This window comes from Panthera uncia, chromosome A2 (genome assembly GCF_023721935.1).
Source record: "Panthera uncia isolate 11264 chromosome A2, Puncia_PCG_1.0, whole genome shotgun sequence".
In the NCBI taxonomy this organism is placed as follows: domain Eukaryota; kingdom Metazoa; phylum Chordata; class Mammalia; order Carnivora; family Felidae; genus Panthera; species Panthera uncia.
The window spans coordinates 133,773,600-133,798,820 of record NC_064816.1 but is presented as its reverse complement, the minus strand read 5'-3'; the positions used below and the strand labels follow the sequence as shown (position 1 = coordinate 133,798,820).

The 25,221-nt window shown below is 37.9% G+C and overlaps 1 protein-coding gene across 1 annotated transcript in view; it reads left to right on the top strand.

Annotated features, from left to right (window-relative positions):
* The window catches only part of FAM3C (FAM3 metabolism regulating signaling molecule C), a 57,053-nt gene extending 34,047 nt beyond the window's left edge, over positions 1–23,006 (top strand). Inside the window, exons 6-10 of the mRNA XM_049641738.1 lie at positions 5,959–6,017; positions 7,165–7,215; positions 9,211–9,295; positions 20,301–20,427; positions 21,021–23,006. Coding sequence (XP_049497695.1) covers positions 5,959–6,017; positions 7,165–7,215; positions 9,211–9,295; positions 20,301–20,427; positions 21,021–21,110 — 412 coding nt within the window. The 3' untranslated portion in view covers positions 21,111–23,006. The remainder of the gene's footprint in view (positions 1–5,958; positions 6,018–7,164; positions 7,216–9,210; positions 9,296–20,300; positions 20,428–21,020) is intronic.
* Positions 23,007–25,221: the final 2,215 nt, after the last annotated feature.

The following is a 25,221-nucleotide window of genomic DNA, read 5'->3' as shown; positions in this document are numbered from 1 at the left end:
TCAACTGTTCAAATATTGAAATGACTGTTTCTGTAGGCTAAGCCTGACTTGGTCATAGTTCATGATTTTTTTAAATATAATGCTGAATTCTACTTACTAAATGTTTTGTTAATGAGGATTTTTGCCTGTATATTAATGTTGGTTTGTAGTTTTCTTGTAATGTCTTACTCTGGTTTGGGTATTATTGTAATATTGGCTTTCTAAAATAAATTTGGAAGTATTAAATTTTCTGAAAGAGTTTGTGTGGAAGTAGTGTTAATTCTTTTTTTAAACATTTGGTAGAACTCTCCAGTGAAACCGTCTAGGCTTGGAGATTTTCTGGTGAGGTGAGTTTATAAACTATGAATTCACTATCTTTAATAGTTACAGGACTATTTAAACGATCTATTTCATAATGGATGAGTTGTGTTAGTTTATACATTCTGAGGAATTGGATCTAACTCATTTGAGTTGTCAAATTCACATGTGTAAAATTGTTCATAGTCTTTATCCTTTCAATGTCTGCGGGGTCTATAGTGATATCCCACTTCACTCTTGGTATTAGTGATTTATGTTTTCTCTTTTTTTCTCTGTCAGTCTTACTAAAGGTTTAATTTTATTGATCTTTTTAAAGCTTTTTGTTTCATTGATTTCTCCTCTTTTTATTATTTTTTTTTCTTCTGCTTGTTTTAGGTTTATGGCATTCTTTTTAGTTACTTGAGATGGGAACTTAGGTGATTAATTTGAAGCTTTTTCTTTTTTAATTTAAGCATGGAGTGCTATAAATTCCTTTCTCAGTACTCTTTTAGCTATGCCTCACAAATTTTAATAAGTTGTATGTGCATTCATTTCTGTGTGTTTTTTAATTTCCCTTCAGACTTCCTCTTTGACCCGTGGATTATTGAGAACTATGTTCTTTAGTTTCCAAGTGTTTGGAGGTTTTCCTGTTATCTTTCTGTTACTGATTTCATTGTGGTTGGAGAACACACTTGGTATGATTTCAATTCTTTTAAAAATGTTGAGGTTTATTTTGTGGCCCATGATATGGTCTACCTTTAGTATATGTTCCATGCACACTTGAAAAAAATGTGTATTCTGCCCTTGTTGGGTAGAATGTTCTTTAAATGTCAGGTAGACCCGTTGGTTAATGCTGTGGTTGAGTTCTTCTGTACCTTTGGTAATTTTCTGTCAGTTGTTGAGAGAGGGCTGTTGACATATCCAAGTGTAACTGTACATTTGTATCTTTCTCCTGTTCTGTCTGGTTTTGATTCACATAGTGTGTACCTCAGTTGTTTGCTGTATACACATTAAGGTTTACTGTGTCTTGCTAAAGTGACCCTGTGATCATTATGTGTCTCTTTCTGTGTCTCTGGTAATTTTCTTTGCTCTGAAGTCTATTTAATTGATGATTATATAGCCACTCCCTTGTGTAAACAGCTTTATTGAGATATAATTCACATGCTGTACAATTCACTCATTTAAAGTATACAGTCAGTGGTTTTTAGTGTATTCACAGGTACACTACAGTCAGGTTTTTTTTTTGGTTTTTGTTTTGTTTTTGTTTTTTTGGTTTTTTTGGTGGGGGAGAAAGTGTGCATACGTGAGCCAGGGGAGGGGCAGAGAGGGAGACAGAGGCTCTGAAGCAGGGCTCAAACTCACAAACCATCAGGTCATGACCTGAGCCCAAGTCGAATGCTTAACCGACTGAGCCACCTGGCACCCCTCGAACATTTTTATACCTCAGAAAGGAATTGTATCCTTCAGCTATTGCCCTTCCATCCCATTCCCATCCCCTTCCACTCCCTTCTCCCCTGCCCCCCACCAGCCCTAAGTAGCCACACTTCATTTGCTATCTCTATAGATTTACCTCTTCTGGACATATTATATAGAAGGTTTTACATGATAGGTAACTTTTTTGTCATCGGTGTCCTCACTTAGCAGAGTGGTTTCAAGGTTCATCCATGTTATGGTTTGATTAGTACTTCATTCCTTTTTATGATGGAGTCATTCTCCATTGTGTACATGTATCACATTTTGTTTATTCATTCATCAGTTGATGGACATTTGGTTTGTTTCCACTTTTGGGCTATTATGAACAATGTTTCTTTCTTTAAAAAATTTATTTAAATTTTAGTAGTTACCATACAGTACAATATTGGTTTCTGGAATAGAATTCAGTGATTCATCACTAACTTACACCACCAGTGTTCATCACAAGTGCCCTCCTTAATCCCCATCACCCATCTAGCTCATTCCCCCCACCCCCCCACCCATTTCTCCTCCAGCAACCCTCAGTTTGTTTTCTATTGTTAAGAGTCTCTTATGGTCTGTTTCCCTCCCTCCTCTCCGCACCGCCCCCCCGACCCCTTCTCCTATGTTCATCTGTTTTGTTTCTTAAATTCCACATATGAGTGAAATCTTACAGTATTTGTCTTTGTCTGATTGACTTATTTTGCTTAGCATAATACATTCTAGCTCCATCCATATTATTGAAGATATCAAAATATCTTTCTTTTTGATGGCTGAATAATATTCCATTATATATATATAACACCACATCTTCTTTATACAATGAATAATGTTTCTATAAACATTTGTATACAGGTTTTGTATGGACATGTTTTCATTTTTCTTGTATATACGCTTAGGAGTGGATTTTGGTTCATATAGTAATTCTATGCTTAACTATTGGAGGAGGTGCTAGAGTGTTTTCCAAAGTGGCTGCACTAATTTGCCTTTTGACAGCAGTGTATCAGGTTTCCAGTTTTTACATATAACACTTGTCATTATCTAACTTATTGGTTACAGCCTTCCTAATGGGTGCTGAGTGGTACCTTGTGGTTTCAATTTGCGTTTCACTGATGTTAATGATCTTTAATATCTTTTCATTTATTTGTTGGCCATTTGCGTATCTTTGGAGAAATGTCTATTCAAACCCTGCCCATTTTTAAATTGGATTATTTCTTTATTATTGAGTAGTAATGCTGTGTTCTTCTGATTAATGTTTATGTGATTTATCTCTTTCTACTCTTCTACTTTTCACCTACCTGTATCATTATATTTTAAGTGAGCTTTTTGACCCAAAACCATAAAACTACTAGAAGAAAATCCAGGGAAAAAGCTTTATGACAATGGTCTGGGCAATGAATTTTTTTGGATAAGACACCAAAAACCTAGGCAGCAAAAGCAAAAATAGACAAATGGGATTACATCAAGCTAAAAAGCTTCTGCACAACAAAGGAAACAATCAAGAGAACAGAAAGTCAACCTACAGAATGGGGGAAAATGTGCAATCCATATTATCTGCTAGGATATTTAATATCTAAAATGTATAGGGAACTCCTACAACTCACTAGCAAAAAAATCAAATAACCTGATCAAATAATCAGTGAAAGGCCTAAATAGATACTTCTCAAAAGGATACAAATAGCCAACAGGTATATGAAGAGATGCTCAGTGTCACTAATTATCAGGGAAATGTGAATCAAAACCACAATGAGTTAATGACCTCACACCTGGTAGAGCGGCAGTCATCAGAAAGACAAGATATCAGATATCGTCAACACTTCATCAAGTGTTGATGAAGATGTCAAGAAAAGGGAGCCCTTTTACACTGTAGGTGGGCATGTAAATTGATACAGCCATTATGGAAAACAGGGTGGAGGTTATTGAAAAAATTAAAAACAACTGGCTTATCTAATAATCCCACTTCTTGGTGTATGTCCAAAGGAATTAAAAACAGAATCTTGAAGATTCACGTTCACTGCAGCGTTATTCACAGTAGGTAAGATGGAAACAGTCTAAATGTCCGTCGACAGATGAGTGGATAAAGAAAATGTGGTGCATATATATGTGCAATGGAATATTGTTGAGCAAATAAAAGAAGAAAAGTCTGCCATTTGTGACAACATGGATGAAGCTGGAGGACATTATGCTGAGTGAAGTAAGCCACATGCAGAAAGATAAATACTGCCTGATCTCACTTATGTGGAATCTAAAATAGTCACATTCATAGAAGCAGAGAGTGAGGTAGTGAGTACCAGGGACTTGGGGGAAGAGTAAATGGGGAGATTTTGGTCACCGGGTACCAAGTTTCAGTTATGCAAGATGATTAAGTTCTTGAGATGTAATGTACAATGATCTGACTATATTACAGTACTTTATTGTTTGCTTGAAATTTGCTAAGAGGGTAGCTCTTAAGTGTTCTCACCATACACACACGTGGTAATAATGAAGGTGATGAATATGTTAATTAGCTTGATGTAAATATTTCACAGTGTATATCAAATCGTATACTTAAATAAATACAATTTTTGTCAATTAAAAATATACTTCAATATACCTATATACTAGTGTTCCTCAACAAAAGAAAGAATTTCTTGTAGACACTACGTAGTTGGGTCCTATTTCAATCCACTGTGTCAATTTCTGTCTTTATTTGGTATGTTTAAACTACTTACACTTATATAATTATTGACATGTTAGGACTTAAGCCTGCCATTTTATTATATTTTGTTCTCTCTTTTTTTTTTTTTCCTGTTTTCTTTTACTCGCTTCCTATGAGTTCCATGAACATTTTTTAAAATTTCTTTTTGATATATTTATAGTGTTTTTTGAGTCTATTTCTTTGTAGAGCTTTTTTAGTGGTTGCTCTTTCTATTTACTTATCTGGCTCCTGATAGAAGAAGTTTGCTGACTCAAGGTCTAGACTTAAGAAAGAGGAAGAAAATGTTAACTATGCAGATTAAAAGTATATTATGTCAGTAACTCTTACATTGTGAATAGCACAAAAAAATGAAGGAAGTTGTCTTCTAGTAATTTAAAACTTAATATGTGTTTCAACAAAAACATCACTCACATCATTGACAGGCGAGTGAAGTTCCAACGTATACCTTCATCATTTCAGTTTTTCCTTTGTCTTACTCTTCAAATGAAATGTCATCCAAGGTTTGTGTTCAAACTGCATTCATCCATCACTTGCAACCACAGGTTAGCTACAGATGTGAGTTCTATGAAAATCAACACGTTCTGTGAGAATCAGTTGGCCACGTGGGGTTCGTAGTAGAGTATGACAGCTTCTCCTGTGAAATTGTGTGGAACAAATCTTTTATATCAGAAAAGTTCATGATAAACATAGGCCCCTGTGTGCGTGTGTATAGATGTACCACACGTGAGTGTGTGTGTGTCTGTGTATTCTCACATATGCATACTTGCCCCTCTCCACCAACCGCAAACCAGTTGTGAATCATTGAACAGCACACCACCGGCAGTATCACTATTACCTTGAATTCTTAGAATTAAAGACACCTACAGTTTGAGTGTAATAATTCTGATTCAGCAAACCGAACCGACACAGGCCAGTGTTCCACTCGTACCTTCCATGTCACAGTATCCCAGTGGTCTGTAAGCTGCTCGTGGATGGTGATTACCTCAGCTGTAACAGTACGAGTGAGTGTGGTTCGATGCCGCAATTAAATGCATACAAGATTCCTTCTTCCGAGTGTAGAGAAATTTTACATTGATAATGATTAAGAGGATGTTCACCATTATTCTGGTTTTCAGATTATAAAAGCATCTCACTTGTGTTTCATGTCACATTGATATTGCAAAAAGTAGAACAGAGATTATTGTTTGATCCATGGAGGATAGTGCAAAATATGTGCGTAATGTCCACGTGTTTTAAAGATTTTCTAAAATGCCATTTCATCACACAAAAGAGCAGCAAAAAGTAGTATTTGGGCCCTGATACATTTTGATATATCTATTTGTGAATTCTTATTTAAGGACATTGCTTTAAAATTATTCAAATTTAGACTGTCTCCTGTGATATAGTAGAGACCTTTTAATCTCCACTGCAGTTATTAAACAATTGTGTGTGTATATAATATCCCCAACTATTTTTTGACATGGCTTTATTTCTCTGATCTAGGTTTATTTACAATATCTAATTCTAAATTTGTCTTGACTTTTCCCCTTCAGTTTAATGAGTGGTGTCAAGAATAACGTTGGAAGAGGGATCAATGTTGCCTTGGCAAATGGTAAGAATAATTATTTTAGCTTACAGATGTGATCAGTGGATACTCATGTGGCCCAAAGTAAAATACACCTTAATATCAAGGGATCAGGTCAGAAAGTGCCACACTTGACCCTTAAGCCCTCTTCCCACCCTCATCCACAAAAACCACCTGTAGGGGGAGACTCGGTGTCCAAGTATTATAGCATGCTTTCTTGGAAGCCTCCCACTTGCTGTGCAGTGTGTGGAGAGCTTCCCACGTGAAATTGATGAACGCTGAGGAATTGGAATCTAACAAAATGAAGATAGATTGACATGATGAGGGTGTGTGAATGACAGAGGGTGATGGACTAATGGGAGGGGTGGGGAGAGGAATGAAGAGTAAAAATTAATTGTAACTTTTCAGTGTTATCCACATTCATCATGTAAGTTCATTAGTGAAAGTAAGTTTATTGAATCCTGAGCATCTCAAGTATTCTTGCAAAATCAAATCTGAAAATCTGAACCCCTGAAGTAAGGAACTGCATGCTTGTCTTTTCCTTCTGGTACAATAACCCTGTAAGGCTGTAATGGGGCGATTAGGAACCACGGCCACCTTACCCAGTTCGTAGTATAGGAAAATATTCTTTACTTCTTTCACAAAAGATAAGTTTCTGCATTTCTACTTTCTTCATTTTCTTAGGTAAAAAGCTCTGTACCTGTTTGTCTAATTGATAGCAAAAAAAAAAAAAAAAAAAAAAACAAACCACTTTAAAAGGGAAATAGGTGAAAAAATTTTAAAAGATGACTTTAATGATAGAAAATAGCATCAATTAATCTTTTTGTAAAAGGCTTACATATTTTTTGGTAATTGTTAAATAAGGGAAAGTGGTAACACCTAAGAATGAAAAATATCGACCTGAATTTGAGTGGTCTACATACGGTCTCTCATGAACTTCAGTTGCTGCTCCTTGGCTTAAAGATTAGTGAGAAAGTGCAGAATTTTAATTTATCCAAAAGTTACTCTTTTAGAAATATATTTCAGATGCACACAGTTCAGATTTTAAGTCTTTTTCAAAATAACTCTTTCTTGTAAATGAATTCACACCCATCATTGGATAAGATCATTTGTCCCATACAGTGTAGGAGTATATTTCAATTGCGTAATTTGATACGATTTCCGTCTTTTCCAGGAAAAACAGGAGAAGTATTAGACACCAAATATTTTGACATGTGGGGAGGAGGTAAGTATAGGTAACATGTAACTGTTCTTTTGCTATAGCACTGACTGACTTTTTAAGCCTCCTCAATATAACATAGCCCATTACTGAGAAAATAATGGTATTTTTGTGTTCATTCATTTTCTCTTTTCACTAAACATCTATCTGTATCTAAGTCATTAGTCATATTGCGTATATTTTGCTTTTTTATAGAAATTGTGTAATTAAGAGCAATAATATAAAAATTCAGATTTTAAAAATCTGAGTCCTGTATTTTGCAGCACAACTAATTGAAAGCTTTGGATCCTTTAGGTTTCTGACTGAACTTTTTAAAAAGGAAGAAGTAATTTAGAGAAGGGCAGAAGCAATTTAAGCACTTTTACTTAAAATTAATTTTTTTGCATATTTTTTAGTCGCTAAAATAAATTATAACCAGGATTATTATTAAAGTAGATAAGTACTTGAGAGAAAGAATAGAGTGTTGTTTATAGTTCACTGCACGTAGAGTGATTCACCAGTACCTTCCTAATGTGGAAGTTCCTCAAGGAACAGGTAGAAGTCATTTACCAGCATGCAGAAGCGAGGACCTAGTCCCTTGAACAAGAGTGTGCCCCAAAGACGTTTCTTCCTCAGATCTGATGGAAGGCCAACACTGATTTATCTTTTGATTCTTTTCTGAGGTGTTGGTCTGGGACATATTATCAGCATGAGGCTGTCCCCAGCACCTCCTCATTTCCATTCCCTTTATAGATTCGCTAGAAGCCAGTAGCTGTTAGTCTTGAAGTTTATGTTAGGTTTTCAAACCATTCAGCTTTTCTAGTATTTCTTCAGCTTGTAATGAGATGCAATGTTTTATTTAGGACTTTTCATGGCTGTCAAAATGGTATAAACTTAAAATGCTACCATCAATTTTATACTCTCACGGCATAATTGGCCCCACCAAAACTTATTACAGGGAAACACCCTTCCAAAACCTTTGTTGAAATCAGCCACATGACTAGAAGCTCTGCTGTTTCATCAACTGTAGATGGTAGATTAATTACTGCCGAACGCCGAAAAGACTCTTCAAGTGAAGAAATAGGTGCAGTTTACGTCCATCTTTGCATTTAAAAGGAAATGGTTTGTTAGCTGCTCTGTACATTTTCTCAGAATTGAAAATGCTATTATTAGAAAAAAGAATGCAGTTAGAGGACGTCTTTGGAATCTGCTATGGGAAGAAACTGAGTAAATTTGAAGTGTTCCAGTTCTGAAATAGTGTTAGATTTGGGGACTGCACAGAGACCTGATATTGGAGCATTCAAGATATAAAACGATTGGTAGTACCTGATCTACCTCTGACCGCTTTGTAGTCACTGAAGTGGTTTATTTTTAAGTTTTTGTGAATCTTGGTGCACTAGACGAAGCAGGTAATGACTGTGATATTTGCCATAATTAGATATAGCCTTCATTCCTCTCCCAAGATATGCCCAGAGGATCATAATCAGTGTGTGTGTGTGTGTGTGTGTGTGTGTGTGTGTGTGCGCGTGCGTGTGCGCGCATGCGCGCGCGTGTATTTAATTTTTAAACAAATTGCAGAGCCTTTTATGAATTAGATAAAAGCTCTGTGTCCTTTTAGATAAGTACCCAAACCATTTTACATATACCCAGGGAATCCCTGAGGCTTTCTTCTGCCCCCACCCCAAGTTTCTTTCTTTAAATTATAAGTCATGCTTTAATATGACTTTGCCATGTTTTTTTTTTTTTTTTTTTCATTTAGCCCCTGGTGGAATGTCAGTACAAAAGACACATAGGATGAATCAGGATTGGGAAATTCTAAGTTGATGGTGGGATCCTATTAAGGGACAAACTTCATTTTTAACCTATTCATAAGATTTATTTCCCTTTTGGTTACTCTTCTTTTGAAATTATTGATTTACAAATACTTCATGTTTTAGTTTATTAACTTTTAGGAGAATATCGTGATGGCTACTTAGTCACTAAAAAATCCCCCAAAACCATCAATCCTTTCTTTTCCTCCAGATGTGGCCCCATTTATTGAGTTTCTGAAGTCCATACAAGATGGAACAATAGTCTTAATGGGAACATATGATGATGGAGCAACCAAGTATGTAAACTTAAAATTTTATACAATTTTTGGAGCTATAATTAATTATAAAAGCAATACATTTTCAATGAAAAGAAAGTACATAAAGCAGAGCAAAGTACTCGAATTCCAGATAAACACTATTAACATTTTTTTATTTGCTTCCTTCTGTCTCTGTATTTATCATGCATATATGGTCATAAAGTTAGAACCACATAGTACCTAAAGTTTGTTATACCCTTTTATATTCTAATTTTAGCAACCTTAAATAGTTTTCTCTAATATTAAGATTCTTCAGTAGCATTGCCCATGGCCCACCAAGAGTTGATCACACGGCCCCACCTTTATTTGAAAGTTTCCTATTATTGCCAAAATTTTTGTATTATAAATAACATTTCGATAAACATCCTTTTAAGTAATCATGTCCTTAGGGTAAGTTCCTAGAAGTGGCATTCACTGTGAAGGAATAAGTGTGATATGTTTTTCATAATGTTTAATGCATGGTAAACTTTTATATAAAACTTTTTTCTTAAAATTGTACATGTTGTAAAACTTTGAAAATACAGAAAAGCACAAAGAAAACAAGTTATAGTTTGTCTACTCAGTGATAACCATTGATAAGTTAGTTTCCATCTCCAGTTTCCTTAATACACATATTTTCTTCATCTTAATCATTTGGAATGCTAGCATTTACAGCATACCTTTTAATTTCTTTATGTGGTGAATATTTTCCGATAACATTAAATAGCTTTCATAACAAAATTGTTCATGTCTGCCTAGTATAGCTCTTAAACATGTGTCATGATTTAAAAATTACTTAATAAAATACCTGCTGCTGGATCCTCAGGCTATTTCAAGTGTTCATACTTAGAAAAATGTACTATCTTTAGACATTTTTGAACAATCATCTCTTTAAGACAGTTTTTTTGAGGTAAGGTATTGAATCAAAGGATGTTTATGTTTTTTAAAAATGATTTTTTTTTAAGTTTGTACCAATTTTACATGGATCTCATAAGTTTCAGGACACTGACTATTAATTTTTTAAAAGTTACCAATTCTAAAAGTTTTGGAAAGGGATTTTGTTAATGTGCCTTTCTTTGGTTATTGTTGAGACTGCATTTTTTTTCACAAGTGTTTTTGGCTCTTTCTCTTGTAAACTGTCTTTTGACCATTTAGGTTGACTCATATTGATTTGTAAGGACCTTTATATGTTAAGGATATTAACCATTTCTCATGTTAAAATATATTACTTTGTGGGTTTTTTTGTTAATTTATGGTGCTTTTTGACTTTCAAAGTTTAGACTAATTCCTATTTAGTCAAGTGTATGGATTTTTCATTTTAGTTTCTTCTACTTTTATACTTGAAGTATTTTCCTATCTCCAAATTAAATATTTAGTACGTTTTCTTCCAGCAACTTCACTGTTTTCATGTATTTTATTTATTACACTATTTCATGTATTTCATTTATTGAACATTTACTAAAAATGTTTATTTTGAGAGCGAGCACACGCACGTGCGTGAGTGAGGGAGGATGAGAGAGAGAGAATGAGAGAGAATCCCAAGCAGGCTCTGTGCTGTCAGCTCAGAGCCTGACATGGGGCTCAGTCCCATGACCTGAGCAGAGATCAAGAGTCAGATGCTTAACTGACTGAGCCACCCAGGCTCCCCTGTTTTCATGTAATTTAAAAAATAAATCTGTTATTTCTCAGTGTCTTAGAATGCCTATTTTCATGTAGATTTGACTTTGTTTCTTATAATTTTTGTTCTGTTCATCTATCTCTTCCTTCCCCAATAAGACACTGTTTCAGTTTTTTAATAACTATTTTATAAAAATAACTGTACTTAATACCTTTCTGGGGTGGTTAAGAAGTCTTTAATAATAGTGTTTCTCAAATCCCTTCTATGATATTTTATCCAGATGAAAAGTATGGTACTTTTATCAGGAATAAAAAGCACCCCTTACAGATTTTAATTGAAAAGGCTATAAAATTAAGTTCACAAAGGAATATGGCTTGTCTGTTTATTGATTTTTTTTTGTACCTGCATTTATTTTTTTTTTTTAATTTTTTTTTTTCAACGTTTTTTATTTATTTTTGGGACAGAGAGAGACAGAGCATGAACGGGGGAGGGGCAGAGAGAGAGGGAGACACAGAATCGGAAACAGGCTCCAGGCTCCGAGCCCAGAGCCCGACGCGGGGCTCGAACTCACAGACCGCGAGATCGTGACCTGGCTGAAGTCGGACGCCCAACCGACTGCGCCACCCAGGCGCCCCCCTGTACCTGCATTTAATGTATAATTACATTATTGCAGATTTGCACTAAGAAAACAGTGCTACTTTGTGAATGTTTTAAAGTGGAAGTATTTTCTTTGACTACATTTTATCTGGTTCAGCTGAGGATGTGTTAAATCCATAGATGGAAGGTTAAATAAAACTGATGTATGCATCCATTGCCATTTAGCTAGATAGAACTAAATGGAAAATAATTAGGCATTCTTTATGAAAAAACAAGTAACTTGCTATTTGCTTTTGCTGATAGATTAAGATAGTTTACATGTATAATTTGAGGTTTAAAAATTTTTAAAAACCTTGCTTTCCTGAGTAGATACACATGACCTCTCTTTTTCATCATGTTATTTCATAATTATAGCTGTCAGCTTCAGACCTGTTTCCCTTCTTCTGATAAATTGTGGCGATACCTAAGAACTAAGACAGGATGATATTTCTTCTTTAACTGACATTTATTGGTGCCCATCATATATAACAAGAGCAGAATCAGAAGACATTCAGCCTGTAAGGCAAAAGTAGAAATCTACATTTTGATGTCTTGGAGTGCCTGGAGGCTCAGCTGGTTAAGCCTCCAACTTTGGCTCATGATCTCACGGCTCGTGAGTTTGAGCCTGACATCTGGCTCTCTGCTGTCAGCATAGAGCCTGCTTCAGATCCTCTGTCCCCCTCCCCTGTGCGCTCTCTCAAAAATAAATTTAAAAAAATAAATAAATTGTGATGTCTTTATACTTAGCCAATATATGGTTCAACCTCTGTATATTTAAATGATTTCAATTGTCTGCATTTTCAGTTTGGGTACATGAATTTGTATTTTGAATATTTCCTTTTTCCAAACACCAGGAAATAAATTGTAAGTATTGTGTCCTTTATGCAAAAATGTACACGCAGTCTTTATAAATGGCCATCTGCATCTATTAAATGTAACGGAATTGAAGCGTACACCTTGGCAGGTATCTGTGGAACATTTGAAGTGTGATTCATCAGCTGTGGTATACCCAGTCTTCTATGGGAATAGAAGCTGTCTGTGCTTCAACTGATGTGTTAAGGGCTTTTCTTTCCATAAGGCTTCTGGATTTTACTTCATAGGAATGGTTTGTTTTCCTGCTTATACCCAATACCCAAAAGAGTTTAGAATTTGAAATGGATGTGCCTACTGTCTCCAAGACTGGGAGTTGGTATGGGTTCTCCATAGTTGTCCCTGCCTGATCCCAGTTATTGCTCTCAGCAGTGAGCTCCTTGGCTGTACGGTGAACTTGTGAGAGTGTTTGCGATTGGTCTCCATCACAGCACTTCCCAGAGTGTGTTCTAGTGGGATCCCAGCCCTCTAAACTTGTAATGGTCAAATAAGTTTGGGGGATGGCACCTTGCATTTTGCCTCTTTCAGGGATTTACAATGCAAGGCCCTGAAGTTTGCCCTTTACCTTTGTTTATCCCAGTGTTTCTTGATTGTAACAAGGAAGCCCATTTTAAAAACAAAACAAACAAAAAAACCCCACTATATTTAAGAAAAGGTACATTTTGGAGAGTGCAGATCTCTAATGATGCCTACTTCCTCCCCCTCCCCCGACCTACCCTTCTAAAATAAATTATTTGTTTATTTAATGAAGAACTTTAATAGTTTGAGCAAGCTAAATTTTGCTATCGTAGCCCTCCTTTTGGAGACAACACTCTATGACGTGTTAGCTTCCTGGCTAAGTGAAAGGTTTAAATGTGGGTGATCTGAAGTAAGTGATCCTAAGTCATTTGACAAAGCATCCAAGCCACGGTTGGGGGTGGGGGGGGGGGGGAATTCCCATGGAACTCGTTTACAAATCTCTCCGCTGAACTGCTCACCTCTGAAGGGCACCAGTATCTCATCATTGCTCTATCTGAAACAAAACAGAGCAAAAAATTATTCTTAAGTAAACATTACGTTCTCAGGGTTGGTCTTCTAAATACCACCTGGTAGTCTTAGCTTGGGTAAGTGGAGCAATAAATATGTTCCCCAAATCATTTGATACTTCATGTTTGAAACTAATTAGCATTTCTCTTTCATTTTTCCGTTTTCCTGCACCATACACAGGACCCTTGTCACCTTTCATCATGTTAAGTTTCTGGGTTGGTTTACCCTCTGGGCTGCATTTTTTGGGGCATCAGCTCTCTGGTTGATTATCAGCTCTCTTAAAATGAGTGCCCCAGATCAAACACAGGGCTCCAGATGTGGTCTGGTCAGTGCAGGGGAGATGCTAGCTTTTACCGTTCTGGAGATTACATTTCTTTGAATATTCATGCAGACTAGTATTGTATTAGTTTTCTTTAAATGGTCATATCACATTTTTGACTCATTTTTGACTCATTTTTGGTTAAGTTAAACTCTTAGATCATTTCATTTGATCTCAGACCCCCCTTTTTTTTTTTTTTAAACCACTGCCAAGTCAGGTCTTTCTCCCCATTCAGTACTTGCTTTTGTTTAATCTAAATGAAGGGCTTCATTTACCCTTGTTATCCTTGTTACATTCAATTTTGCTGATTTTAGCCCATTAGGTCATGATTCTGACATTTGTCCTATGAGATTTCCATGATCCAGGCTTTGTAGTCTCTCCAGAGTTGTTCTTGTGTCTAAATCGAAGTCATTGATGAAACTGTTCGCCAAGGGCAGTGTGCCACCCTACTTACTAGGGTACTCCTCCAAGGGATTCATCTACTGATCATCTACAGAAACTGTTTTTTAAACAGCTGCCAGTGCACCCTAATAGGCATATCATCCAGCTGCTGCTTCATTATTTTATTCATAGAGGCTATTTTCTAAGACTCTCAGATGCTCACTTGAAACTCATGAACTATGCTAATTACAGTAGCCTAATCTACCACCCGAAAACCTCTTTACATGGTGAAATGCCTGAGATGACATTAACTTGGCTTGATTTATTTCTCCCTCCTCCTCACTACCCCATCTTTCCTCTTCCTCCTTTTTTTTTTTTTTTTAATGTTCGCAGGATCTCCTTGCTGTAATCCATTCTAGAATTTGCTAAGAATTTGAAGTAGTTCTATTGAACCATTGTTTCTAAAAATTTCCTTGCCTTTTTTGAAGACTGGAGTAACTTTTAACGATCTAGCACCTTCATTTTCCATAATGCTTCTAAAATAATGGACATTGCCTTGAAGATGATATTAATAAGTTCCTCGGAATTTAACTGTGTGATGTGTGTAGGCCTGGAGGCTTCACTTTACTTTAAAGCACTTATATAGACATTCCTGAACCACTCTTCCCTTTTTATGTTGATCAGAGTGTTTGCCTCCCTGGAAAGGACAGGCATGCTTTGATCTCGATATTATACTGTTCTTGTGAAACAGTGGGTCACTTCGTTGTTTGTGCTTAGTAGCAGAAGTTCTTTCTGTGGCCTTTTATAGTTTTAGGAGTCTCATCTTATTCTGAGCACTACAGGTCTTCCTGGTAGTAGTATTCAAAGTTTTGCCATCAGTAATATGATTTGCCCTACATTTTTGGATGCTTTTCTGAGTTTGAGCCCATCAGAGAACACTCCTATAGCAGCACTAATTTAGAACCTATCCTTCTCTTTTCTGGGATTGCTAGCAATCATACAGTGAAAATTATTGGGAGTTTTGGTTTGTTTTTGAAGAGTCCTCTTCTCTCATAAGAGCTTTTAATCTGAACTTTGTGTGATGTGCTCTCTTTAAAGTCCAGGCTCCGGGGTCACCTGTACCTGGCGTTGCTTATTCTTCAGTTTCCGGAGATAGTATGGTGATTTTCTTCCAAAGTTCTTAACACCTACACTTCCACTTCCCAAGTGGTTCTTCCCTGTTGGTCCACATTGAGCCCAGGACATTAATTCTCCATGTTGCTTTCTGTGCTTTTCAAGACAGGGTGCATCGGCCTGTTGTGATGGTGTGACCGTGGGGCTCTCAGCGGCTCCTTTTTCCCCAGGAAAGATGGAGGCAGATCTCTGAGTCGCCCCCTCTCCAGTACCCACTTTCTCTATTTTACTCCAGATTGCCTGTGTGTAGCTGTAGAATCTCTTCTAGGAAAACTTGATCCCTGTCTCTGCTTTCTTGTTTGTCACAGGACAATTTTTAATTAATTTTAAAGAAAATGTAGTCCATTGAAATTTTTCACATCTCTGCTAGTTAAGACCATTGGTGGAGATTAATGTATATGTAACACACTCATGGGGGTCCTATATAGAATAAAAGCTTATATTTTTAAAATTTATGCTATGCATATATTAGTTACACTGGCTTTTAAAGAAATGGGAGGGGCTCCTGGGTGGCTCAGTCAGTTAAGCATCTGACTTCAGCTCAGGTCATGATCTCCCAGTTCGTGGGTTCAAGCCCCACATCAGGCTCTGTGGTGACAGCTCAGAGCCTAGAGCCTGCTTGGATTCTGTGTCTCCCTCTCTGTCTCCCCTCCCCTGCTCTTGCTCTGTCTGTCTGTCTGTCTCTCTCAAAAATAAAACAGCATTGAAAAATAAAATAAAGAAATGGGATATTTTGATACCTAATGTGTATTGAATCAAGTGCTGAGAATATTGGTTACGTTGCATGATTTTAAACTTCTTTTTGAAACAGGAAATCATCTTTTACTAAAATAAAAGATGTCAGGAATAATGAAATTCTCCAAGTTCTATGTAGGCAAAGCAGACAATTTTAGAAATTACTGAGAAACTTACCTTGTTCTAAAACTATAGTGGATACTCATAGGGGCAAGGGGTGGGGGTGCCTGGACCACCCCAGGTTTGAGGGTTTGCTAGGACTAGCATGTGGTCCTGCTCGCCTCATGACTGCTGTTTGTTGCAGCAAAAGCAAAATCAGCAAAAAGGGGAGATATGCACTGAGCAAAGTCTGGTGGGAACCAGGCTCACGTTCCAAGAGTCCTCTCCCAGTGGAGCCACACAGGACAGGCTTCATTCCTCCAGCACCAAACAGTGCCAACACTGTGAAATGCTGTCTTGTAGGAAAGCTTACTGGGGACTCAGTGTCCAGGGATTTTCCTGGCTACTGGCCACATAGGCACCCTCTGCCTGACACATCCCCAGATTCCAGACTCCCAGACGTAAAGTAGGTGTTCAGCATAGACAGCCTTGCTTCTGCAGTACAGGCACAGTGACCCATCCCGAACAGTTCTGGGAATGGGGGGAGCCCTCCCCAAATCCAAGTGTCCAGCTGCCAGCCGGGACCAACCCGCTGTTAGGCCTTTCTAAAGATAGCCCTCGTAGGCCGGCTTTGTTGCCCTCTTCTGCACAGGACCGCAGGGTGTTCTCATGGGAAAGGAAGTAAAGAGATGAAGGGAGGGAGTCAAAACAAAGCCATTTTCAAGTTGCTTCTGGATCCCTGGCTAAATTGGCCTAGTTTATTCATGTACATCAAGATGACTGGTTCTGAAATTCAGAAGTAAGGAAGTAAAAATGATTGCCCTTCAATATATTTCTTAATTGATATAAAACTCATAGATGAAGAAGATTTTATTCATACTTTTTACAGGGAGCCAGGCCTGCAGTCAGAGAAACCACCGACTTTGCAAGCAGTTTTTTACTTTACGTATAAAACAGTCTCTTGGCATCTGTGAACTTCACCTTCAGCTATTTAGGAGCAACCCCAAAGCCCATGAGGTGCCAATTGGTAATTGTTCTGAGATGTAAATGTGAATCAAACCCCATAGCCTCAGGGCGCCTGGGTGACTCAAGTCAGTTAAGCTTCCAACTCAGAACAGATCAAGATCTCCCAGTTTGTGAGTTCAAGCCCTGTGCCATGCTCTGTGATGACAGCTCAGAGTCTGGAGCCTGTTTCGGATTCTGTATCTCCTCTCTTTCTGCCCTCCCTACTTGCATCCTCTCTCTCTCTCTCTCTCTCTCTCTCTCTCTCTCTCTCTCAAAAAAACATTAAAAAAAAATTTAAATATGTATTGCTGGGGCACCTGGGTGGCTCAGTTTGTTAAGCATCTGACTTCAGCTCAGGTCATGACCTCCCAGTTTGTGAGTTCAAGCCCTACATAGGGCTCTGTGCTGACAGCTCAGAGCCTGGATTCAGTTTCAGATTCTCTCTCTCTCTCTCTCTCTCTCTCTCTCTTTCTCTCTCTTTCTCTCTCTTTCTCTCTCTTTCTCTCTCTCTCTTTCTCTCTCTCTGTGCCCCTCTGCCCCTTCCCCACTATGCACTTGCTCTCTCCCTCCCCCCCAAAAAAATAATAAACAAACAAACAAAAGCACCAAAACCTCTATAGGCAGTCATCACTAGGCTGCCTAGTGAACCTACTGCCCAACCTCTGCATTTTAATACTATTTATTCTTATAATTGCAGCAAGACTCACCTGCTAGTGCTGGTGATGCAAGTAAAATGTTCTAGGAAGGTAGCCAGAAAACAGAATGTTTGGATAAACTAAAGAGTGGAATTTGACAGTCTTCCAGATCCACGACATCCTAATACCATTTGGAAACAAGAAAACAGGGTTCAGGCAATGCACTCAGGGAGTGTCCCTCTAATACAGGTTGCTCATTAAGCGAGCAAACAAATGAAAAGTGATGGCTAATTCACGTAAGGATGGGCGCAGGAAAACATGGCTGCTGACTTCGGGAAGAAAGCCAGAAGCATGTACACCTGATTCTCTGAAAGTCTCAAAATCTTCAGAGAGGCCAAGTCTTCAGGGTTTCTTTTGCATAGGCATTTCATTTATTTTTATTTTACCAGGTTGTAAGTGCCTCGCTTTATATAGATTTTTGAGTCTAAATATTCCAGGGTTATAGCTGATTTTTTCAGTGATTCTACCGAACTTCCTCCAGGAGAACAGCAGTACCCAGGCTGTAGTTAAACAGCTCCACTAGTGGGTGTTTCCCCCCAAATACAAAAACATCCCTATGTCTATTGTGGCATTATTTACAATAACCAAGAGATGGAAGCAGCCCAGTGGCCATCAATAGATGAATGCATAAAGAAGATGTGGTATATATGTATGTATACACATGCACACACATGGACAATGGAATACTACTCAGCCACAAAGAAATAATAAAATCTTGTCATTTGTAGCAACATGAATGGAGCTACAGAGTATAATGGCAGGAGAAATAAGTCACAAATACTGTATGATTTCACTCATGTGGACTTTAAGAAACAAGCAAAGGAAAAAGAGAGACAAACCAAGAAACAGACTCTTAGCTACAGAGAACAAACTGATGGTTGCCTGAGGGGAGGTGGGCAGGGGGGATGGGTGGAATAGATGATGGGGAGTAAGGAGAGTACTTGTCCTGATGAGCACTGGATAATTTATGGAAGTGTTGAATCACTATATTGTACGCCTGAAACGAATCTAACACTGTATGTTAACTGGAATTAAAAATTAAAAGAAAAAACAACCCAGCTCCACTGCCCATGGATGTGGTTTGCATAAACTGGAAGTATAATATATATGCACTTCTTTCTTGTTTTATGCAGTTTTTTTTAAACAAATTATTTTATTCATCGTCATGACAGTTACCTGAGAACTCTGGTACCTAGTGTTTCTTTCATTAGTACCTTAAAAGAGTTGACTGATAATGGCATGAGATGTTTCAAAGAACACTGTCAGGTAAATAAGTACCTTCCTCACTGCCCCTTATGCTATTTGCAAATAGAAACCTTACCTTGCCTCAGACTTTAGCAGAACAGACGTCTGTAAGTGACCTGGAAGTACCATCTCTTGGAAGATATATAGGACCTACTGCCGAATACCTGCACAGGTGGCCGTTGCCCTGAGCGATCTTTTGTTCTCTCTCTCTCTCTCTCTCTTTTTTTTTTTAAACTCTACAGCTAGCTAGCGTGTATCTATTGAATTTCTTCCTTTTTGTGACACAGAGAGGACACCGAGAATACTCAGCATTAGGATGATAACCCGTACAACATTTCTTAACACTGTCTTTCAGTTAGCTGTTTCCCTACCAGTTAACTTTTGCCACTGCCCTTCGTCGTCGTTGGCTGCACTTCACCGCTATGTGGTTGATACTCATTTTTACTAAGTAACCACTCAGCAGTTCTTACTGAAGTACAATTTATATACTTATTCTCAAGATTCATTTTCTTTGAAATAAAACACAGTATTTGAAACACCTCGATACCTGTCAGCATTTACCTTTTTTCAAATGTAATTGACAGAGGGATTAGTGGAAATTCAAAGTGATTTTTAATTTTGCAAAGATACTGGTTGCTTAAGACCTTGTATTAACCTAGGTAGGCATGTGCTCACTGCGGTATCCCTTATTTATTTGGTGGACGTAGATGAACGTGAATTATTGTAAAGGTGAAGACATCTAAAAGGTATTTCTTAATAGAATAAACTTAAAATTGCTAGATTTAATGCCTTTTGTCACTAAAGAATTCAAATAGTAGGAATGTTGCTCTGAAAAGAAATTTTTTAAGTTTATTTCTTTATTTGAGAGAGGCAGAGACAGCACAAGTGGGGAAGGGGTAGAGAGAGAGAGGGAGAGAGAACCCCAAGCAGTCTCCGTGCTGCCAGCACAGAGCCCGACATAGGGCTCAAACTCACGAAACTGTGAGATCGTGACCTGAGCCAAAACCAAGAGTTGGATGCTTAATCGACTGGGCCACCCAGGTGCCCCTGAAAAAAATTCTTTATTCTTTTTTTATATTCTCATTTAAGCTGATACTTTCTCATTTCATCTCATGTTATATGTTAATATCCTTGTGAATCAGTATACTTAGATAATATTAGTGCTCTGTGTTAACTGTATTATTCTTTTTCCTCCTCTTTAAGACTCAATGATGAGGCACGGCGGCTCATTGCTGAACTGGGGAGTACCTCTATTACTAATCTTGGTTTTAGAGACAACTGGGTCTTCTGTGGTGGGAAAGGCATCAAGACGAAAAGCCCCTTTGAACAGGTTAGTGTCTTAGACTTTCAAAATTAATGGACAAAAGTAAACTGTGAAACTATACAGTGCATATTCCTATCCCAATTATTTGAAACTTAGACAAAGCAGCCATTAAATATGTTCATATTATTTTTCATAAGTTCTTGGTAATCAGTTATTTGAAATAACCATGGCACTGTTTTAAAACCAAAATTTAAAAATAGTCCTATTCTGCATGGAAAATTGTTTCCTATATGACAGTGCATTGGCATATCAGTGCTTTTATCAGGACCATTGGGAAGCATCGATTACTAAGGATTTTAATCGAGCTTTTGATATTATAATCAGTTAAGTTTAGAAATACATTAGAACTTAGAAGAACGTAAACTTCACTTTTTGACTAACAGGTGATCCTTTAGAAAGCTTGTGCGATGTTTTGTTCTTTTGGCTATTTGAAGGCCTGCTAGGCCCCAAGGGTGGCTCATTGACTCTCTGGAACAGTAACTGGTGTGCACGCATCACTGACATGAGTGTTACTGAAATGAGTGCACTGAAGTCTGTTCCTGTAGAGCAGCGGTTCATAACGGTCTTTAACCCTGTGTCCTACTATTGTATTCCAACAGCACATCAAGAACAATAAGGACACAAACAAGTACGAAGGATGGCCCGAAGTTGTCGAGATGGAAGGATGCATCCCCCAGAAGCAAGACTGATGTAGAGGAAGTTGAAGGAGACGCACTTTCATTATTAGTGGCAGAGCTGTGACAGACGAGCTGTGTGTAAATACTTTAAGAGCATGCAGCCATCTTGGTGTGTGCATGAGCATTATCCCTTTTGATATCAGGATTATTTATTGCTAACGTAAATAGATGCCTTTGTAAATAGTCATCGTAATGAGCAAATCACTGAACCATTTCTAAGCACATTTCCATAATAATAGTACAGTGGTTAGACTGCTCCAGTAATGACATCCTTTAATTCTAAAAGCATACCCGATGGATAACTGAACCGATTGTGAAAAATATATTGATATGTATACTGGTTGCTGTGAAAACCTATCATGGAATAATTTGGATTTTAGGGAGGAGACTTTGTTTTCTTTTATACACATATATACATACATGTATATATGTATGTATATATGTATGTATATATATTGCTTTTTAATGATAGTATCTTTTAAATTAAAAAGATATTTGGCTAGTTGTGTGTGTAATGTTACTTTACGGTCTGACTCTCTGCTCTTTTTCCTTAGTCTTTCTCTTCTCTTCCCAAAAAACCTAGAAATAAGTGAAAACCTGTATCAGATACGTGAAAAGCACAACAGAATTCTTTTTTTTTAATGTACACAGTAAAAAAGTAAATATGTAAATGTAGATGGTATTCAGGACTGTAGTTTGCTGGATTTCGTGTTAGCGGTGTGAATAACGACTTCGCAGAAGCTGCTTAGAGTGAGGCTGGGGGTGGCAGCCCCACGGAACTAGGGAAGCTGGCCGCGTCCCTTCCCTGTCCCAAGCAGGTAGTGCGGGACAGCCATGGCAGTATATTTAGAGCAACACTGGCATAGATTTCCCTATTGAACTGTTGTCAGCATTGACCATGCGGTTTAGAAAAAGGCACACTTTAATATCACAGTTATTTTGATGGTCAACCAAGAAATAATTCTGTATTTACTTCATCTAACTTCATAATAGCAGTTTTGCCTGAAGATATAAGGACTTAGAAAAGTTGTAATTACTGAGTGGAGTGATACCATTTAAAAAATAATTTTATTGGACCTCAGATGACTTCATACCCAATTCTACATAAAATTTTGTCAACTTGAGATGTTAACTAAATGATTCAATGTGTGTGTGTGTGTGTGTGTGACACACACACACACACACACTTTAAGGGCGTTAAATACCTATTGTGCATGAAATATCTTAAACTGGAACATAAGTTAATGATCAAACTTCTATTCACAATAAAAGGCAACACTTAAATTTTGAATATAATTTTAGATGACTTGTATAAAAAAACTAAAGGCAGTATTTTTATTTTGCTGTAAGCCAACTTGGAGACTATTAGCTATTTCTTAAATATTAATGAGCTTTGGGGTAGTGGTTCTTCTCAAACTGAATGTAATTCAAGAATAAATGCACCTTATACGTTTATAGAATTTTTGTAAACTTTTCAGATTTCTGGTGCTCATATGCAAAATCACATTCAGCATGTATATTTTGACATTTAAAATACTTCCCTAGATTATGTCAATTAAAAGAATAGCTCTTTTCCAGTTCCAGGGATGGTGAATTGATGTTGCATTTTTTGCATTGTTGGGTTTTGTTGTATTATCTGGCCAAATAACATACCTACAAAACTTCACATTAGTGTTTGTCCAGCGTTTATTGTACTGCTCAACATGGAACGTTTAAGACATTCCTATGCTTAAACTCACTGATATCCTCAGGATATACGTATAGAATTTAAGTACCCAGATGGCAAGACATCCCTTTCGAGGTGAAAAGTAGAAGATAGTAGCTTTGTGAAGCTGTACAGAATGTCAGAAGGAGGGATGAAGATTGGTTCTGTGGCAGTTTCGGTGCAGTTTGCTTTTGTTTCAGTTCATGTATAGATGGTGCCAACTTTAGAAGCAATAATTTTCCCATGTTTCATTTTCAGATCTCTTGTAAAAGTCTGCATTGTAAATGTAACAATGTTCATTTGATGTTGAGAATTTTCGATATTAAAATCAGAAATTTGGCATTGACATTTTGGTGTATTAAATGGTGTATAAGGACTTTGGGATGCATACTTTTTATTTGAAATCACAAATTTTTGTTTTCCAGAACAAGTGTGTTATAGTATGCCTATTAAAATTAAGCTAAGACTGTAGGAAAATAAGTGATATTTGGGAAATTAAAGAAAAATTGAGCCAGAGTCTTTATATTCCTGACTTTAAATTGATTAAAGTTCGTCAGTGTTCTGTCTACGTTTTGTATTTGTTTCAAAATGAATCAGCTAATATTTTATTATGCCAGATGAAACTCAAAGCATTTAGCCTGTATTGCACTTCATACTTTAACAGTTTTTACAATTCTAATTTGAACCCCTCCCCAAAAGATGATAGTTCAGTTGACATACCCCATTTTTAACTGAAGGAATGAGAAATGTGCTGTGCTCAGTTAGAGTATGAAGAGTAGAAATGCATGTAGAATACTTTTTAAAATGAATAGACAAGGAACAATTGCTCATGTTGATCAGGGAAAAGATTTCCTGCTTTACCCTCCTCAGCGAGGCCTCGGAGTACATGTAAGTTAAGAGCTGCAGAGTAACGTACCAGATTTTACCTTCACTTTTTTTAAAAAAGAAATGTTTAATTTATTTAAAAAATTTTAATGTTTATTTATTTTGAGGCAGAGAGAGAGTCCAAGCAGGGGAGGGGCAGAGGGAGAGGGAGACACAGGATCGGAAGCAGGCTCCAGGCTCCGAGCTGTCAGCACAGAACCCAATGCAAGGCTCAAACCCACGGACTGCGAGATCATGACCTGAGCCGAAGTCGGATGCTTAACCAACAGAGCCACCCAGTCGCCCCTGTTTTATTTTTGAGAGAGAGAGAGAGAGAGAGAGTGAGAGTGTGTGTGTGTGTGTGTGTGTGTGTGTGTGTGTGTGCGAAGCAGAGGAGGAGTAGAGAGAGGCAGAGAGAGAATCCCAAGCAGGCTCCAAGCTGACAGCCGTGAGCCTGACACGGGGCTCAAACTCACACACTGTGAGATTATGACCTGAGCCAAAGTCAGATACTCAGCTGACTGAGCCACCCAGGTGCCCCAGATTTTACCTTTTCTAAAGCACCCCTTAGAATTTTGCTGCCTCTTCCCAGCTTGATCTTTCTGTCGCATACTTGGTTTTTGATTGTCGTGTGATGATAGTTAATCCCAATTCCCCTCAAAGCTCCCATAATCTCACTACTGTCCTACCTCTGGTCTCTTCTCTCCCGCACCCCCGTTCTTGAGGTTCCTGTCAAATCAAGGCCAGCTAGAGCGAAAAGCAGGCCTGCCTGGCTTGGGAGTGGCAGTCTTGTTAGGCAGCTTGAAGGATCGTGGGGAACGCCTTCCAGGAACCTAGGAAACTTCTTCCACCAGAACCTTCCTGCAATCCAGTGAGGGTGCAGACAAACCTGAGGGCAGCTATATTAAGGAAATGCTTTCAACACTAGGATGTCGCTTCCAGAAAGGAAAAGGGACTGGCTGATCCTTCAATTAGAGTCAGAAGAAAGGCTTCTGGGCTTTGTTGCCTAGGCAGTTTATAAGCAAACTTACTACAAAGACCGTCTTCCCAGTGGAGCTAGTTCACTGGCGCAACTCGCTGCCATCACTAACCTCGCTGTTTAGGGGCGCCTGGCTAACTCATTCGACAGAGCGTGCAGCTCTTGATCTTGGGGTCTGTGAGCTGGAGCCTCACGTTGGGTGTAGAGATTACTTAGCAAACAAAACAAAACTCACTGTTCACCTCCACGTAAAGTCTGCCCATCCCTGGAGTGCGCTGAACATTGAAAGAAGTTGAGACTGAATTGGTAAAAGAAGGGCGCGTGGGTAGCTCAGTCGGTTAAGCGTCTGACTTAGGCTCAGGTCATGATCTCGAGGTTTGTGAGTTTGAGCCCCCCGTGGGGCTCTGTGCTGACAGCTCGGAGCCTGCTTCGGATTCTGTCTGTGCCCCTCCCCTGCTCGCACTCTGTCTCTCAAAAAAATAAATAAACATTCAAAAAAATTTAAATTGGTAAGAGATAGTCCTATATTTGGGAAAAATAATTTATGAAACTGCAGTCTCCTAATGTTTCATGTA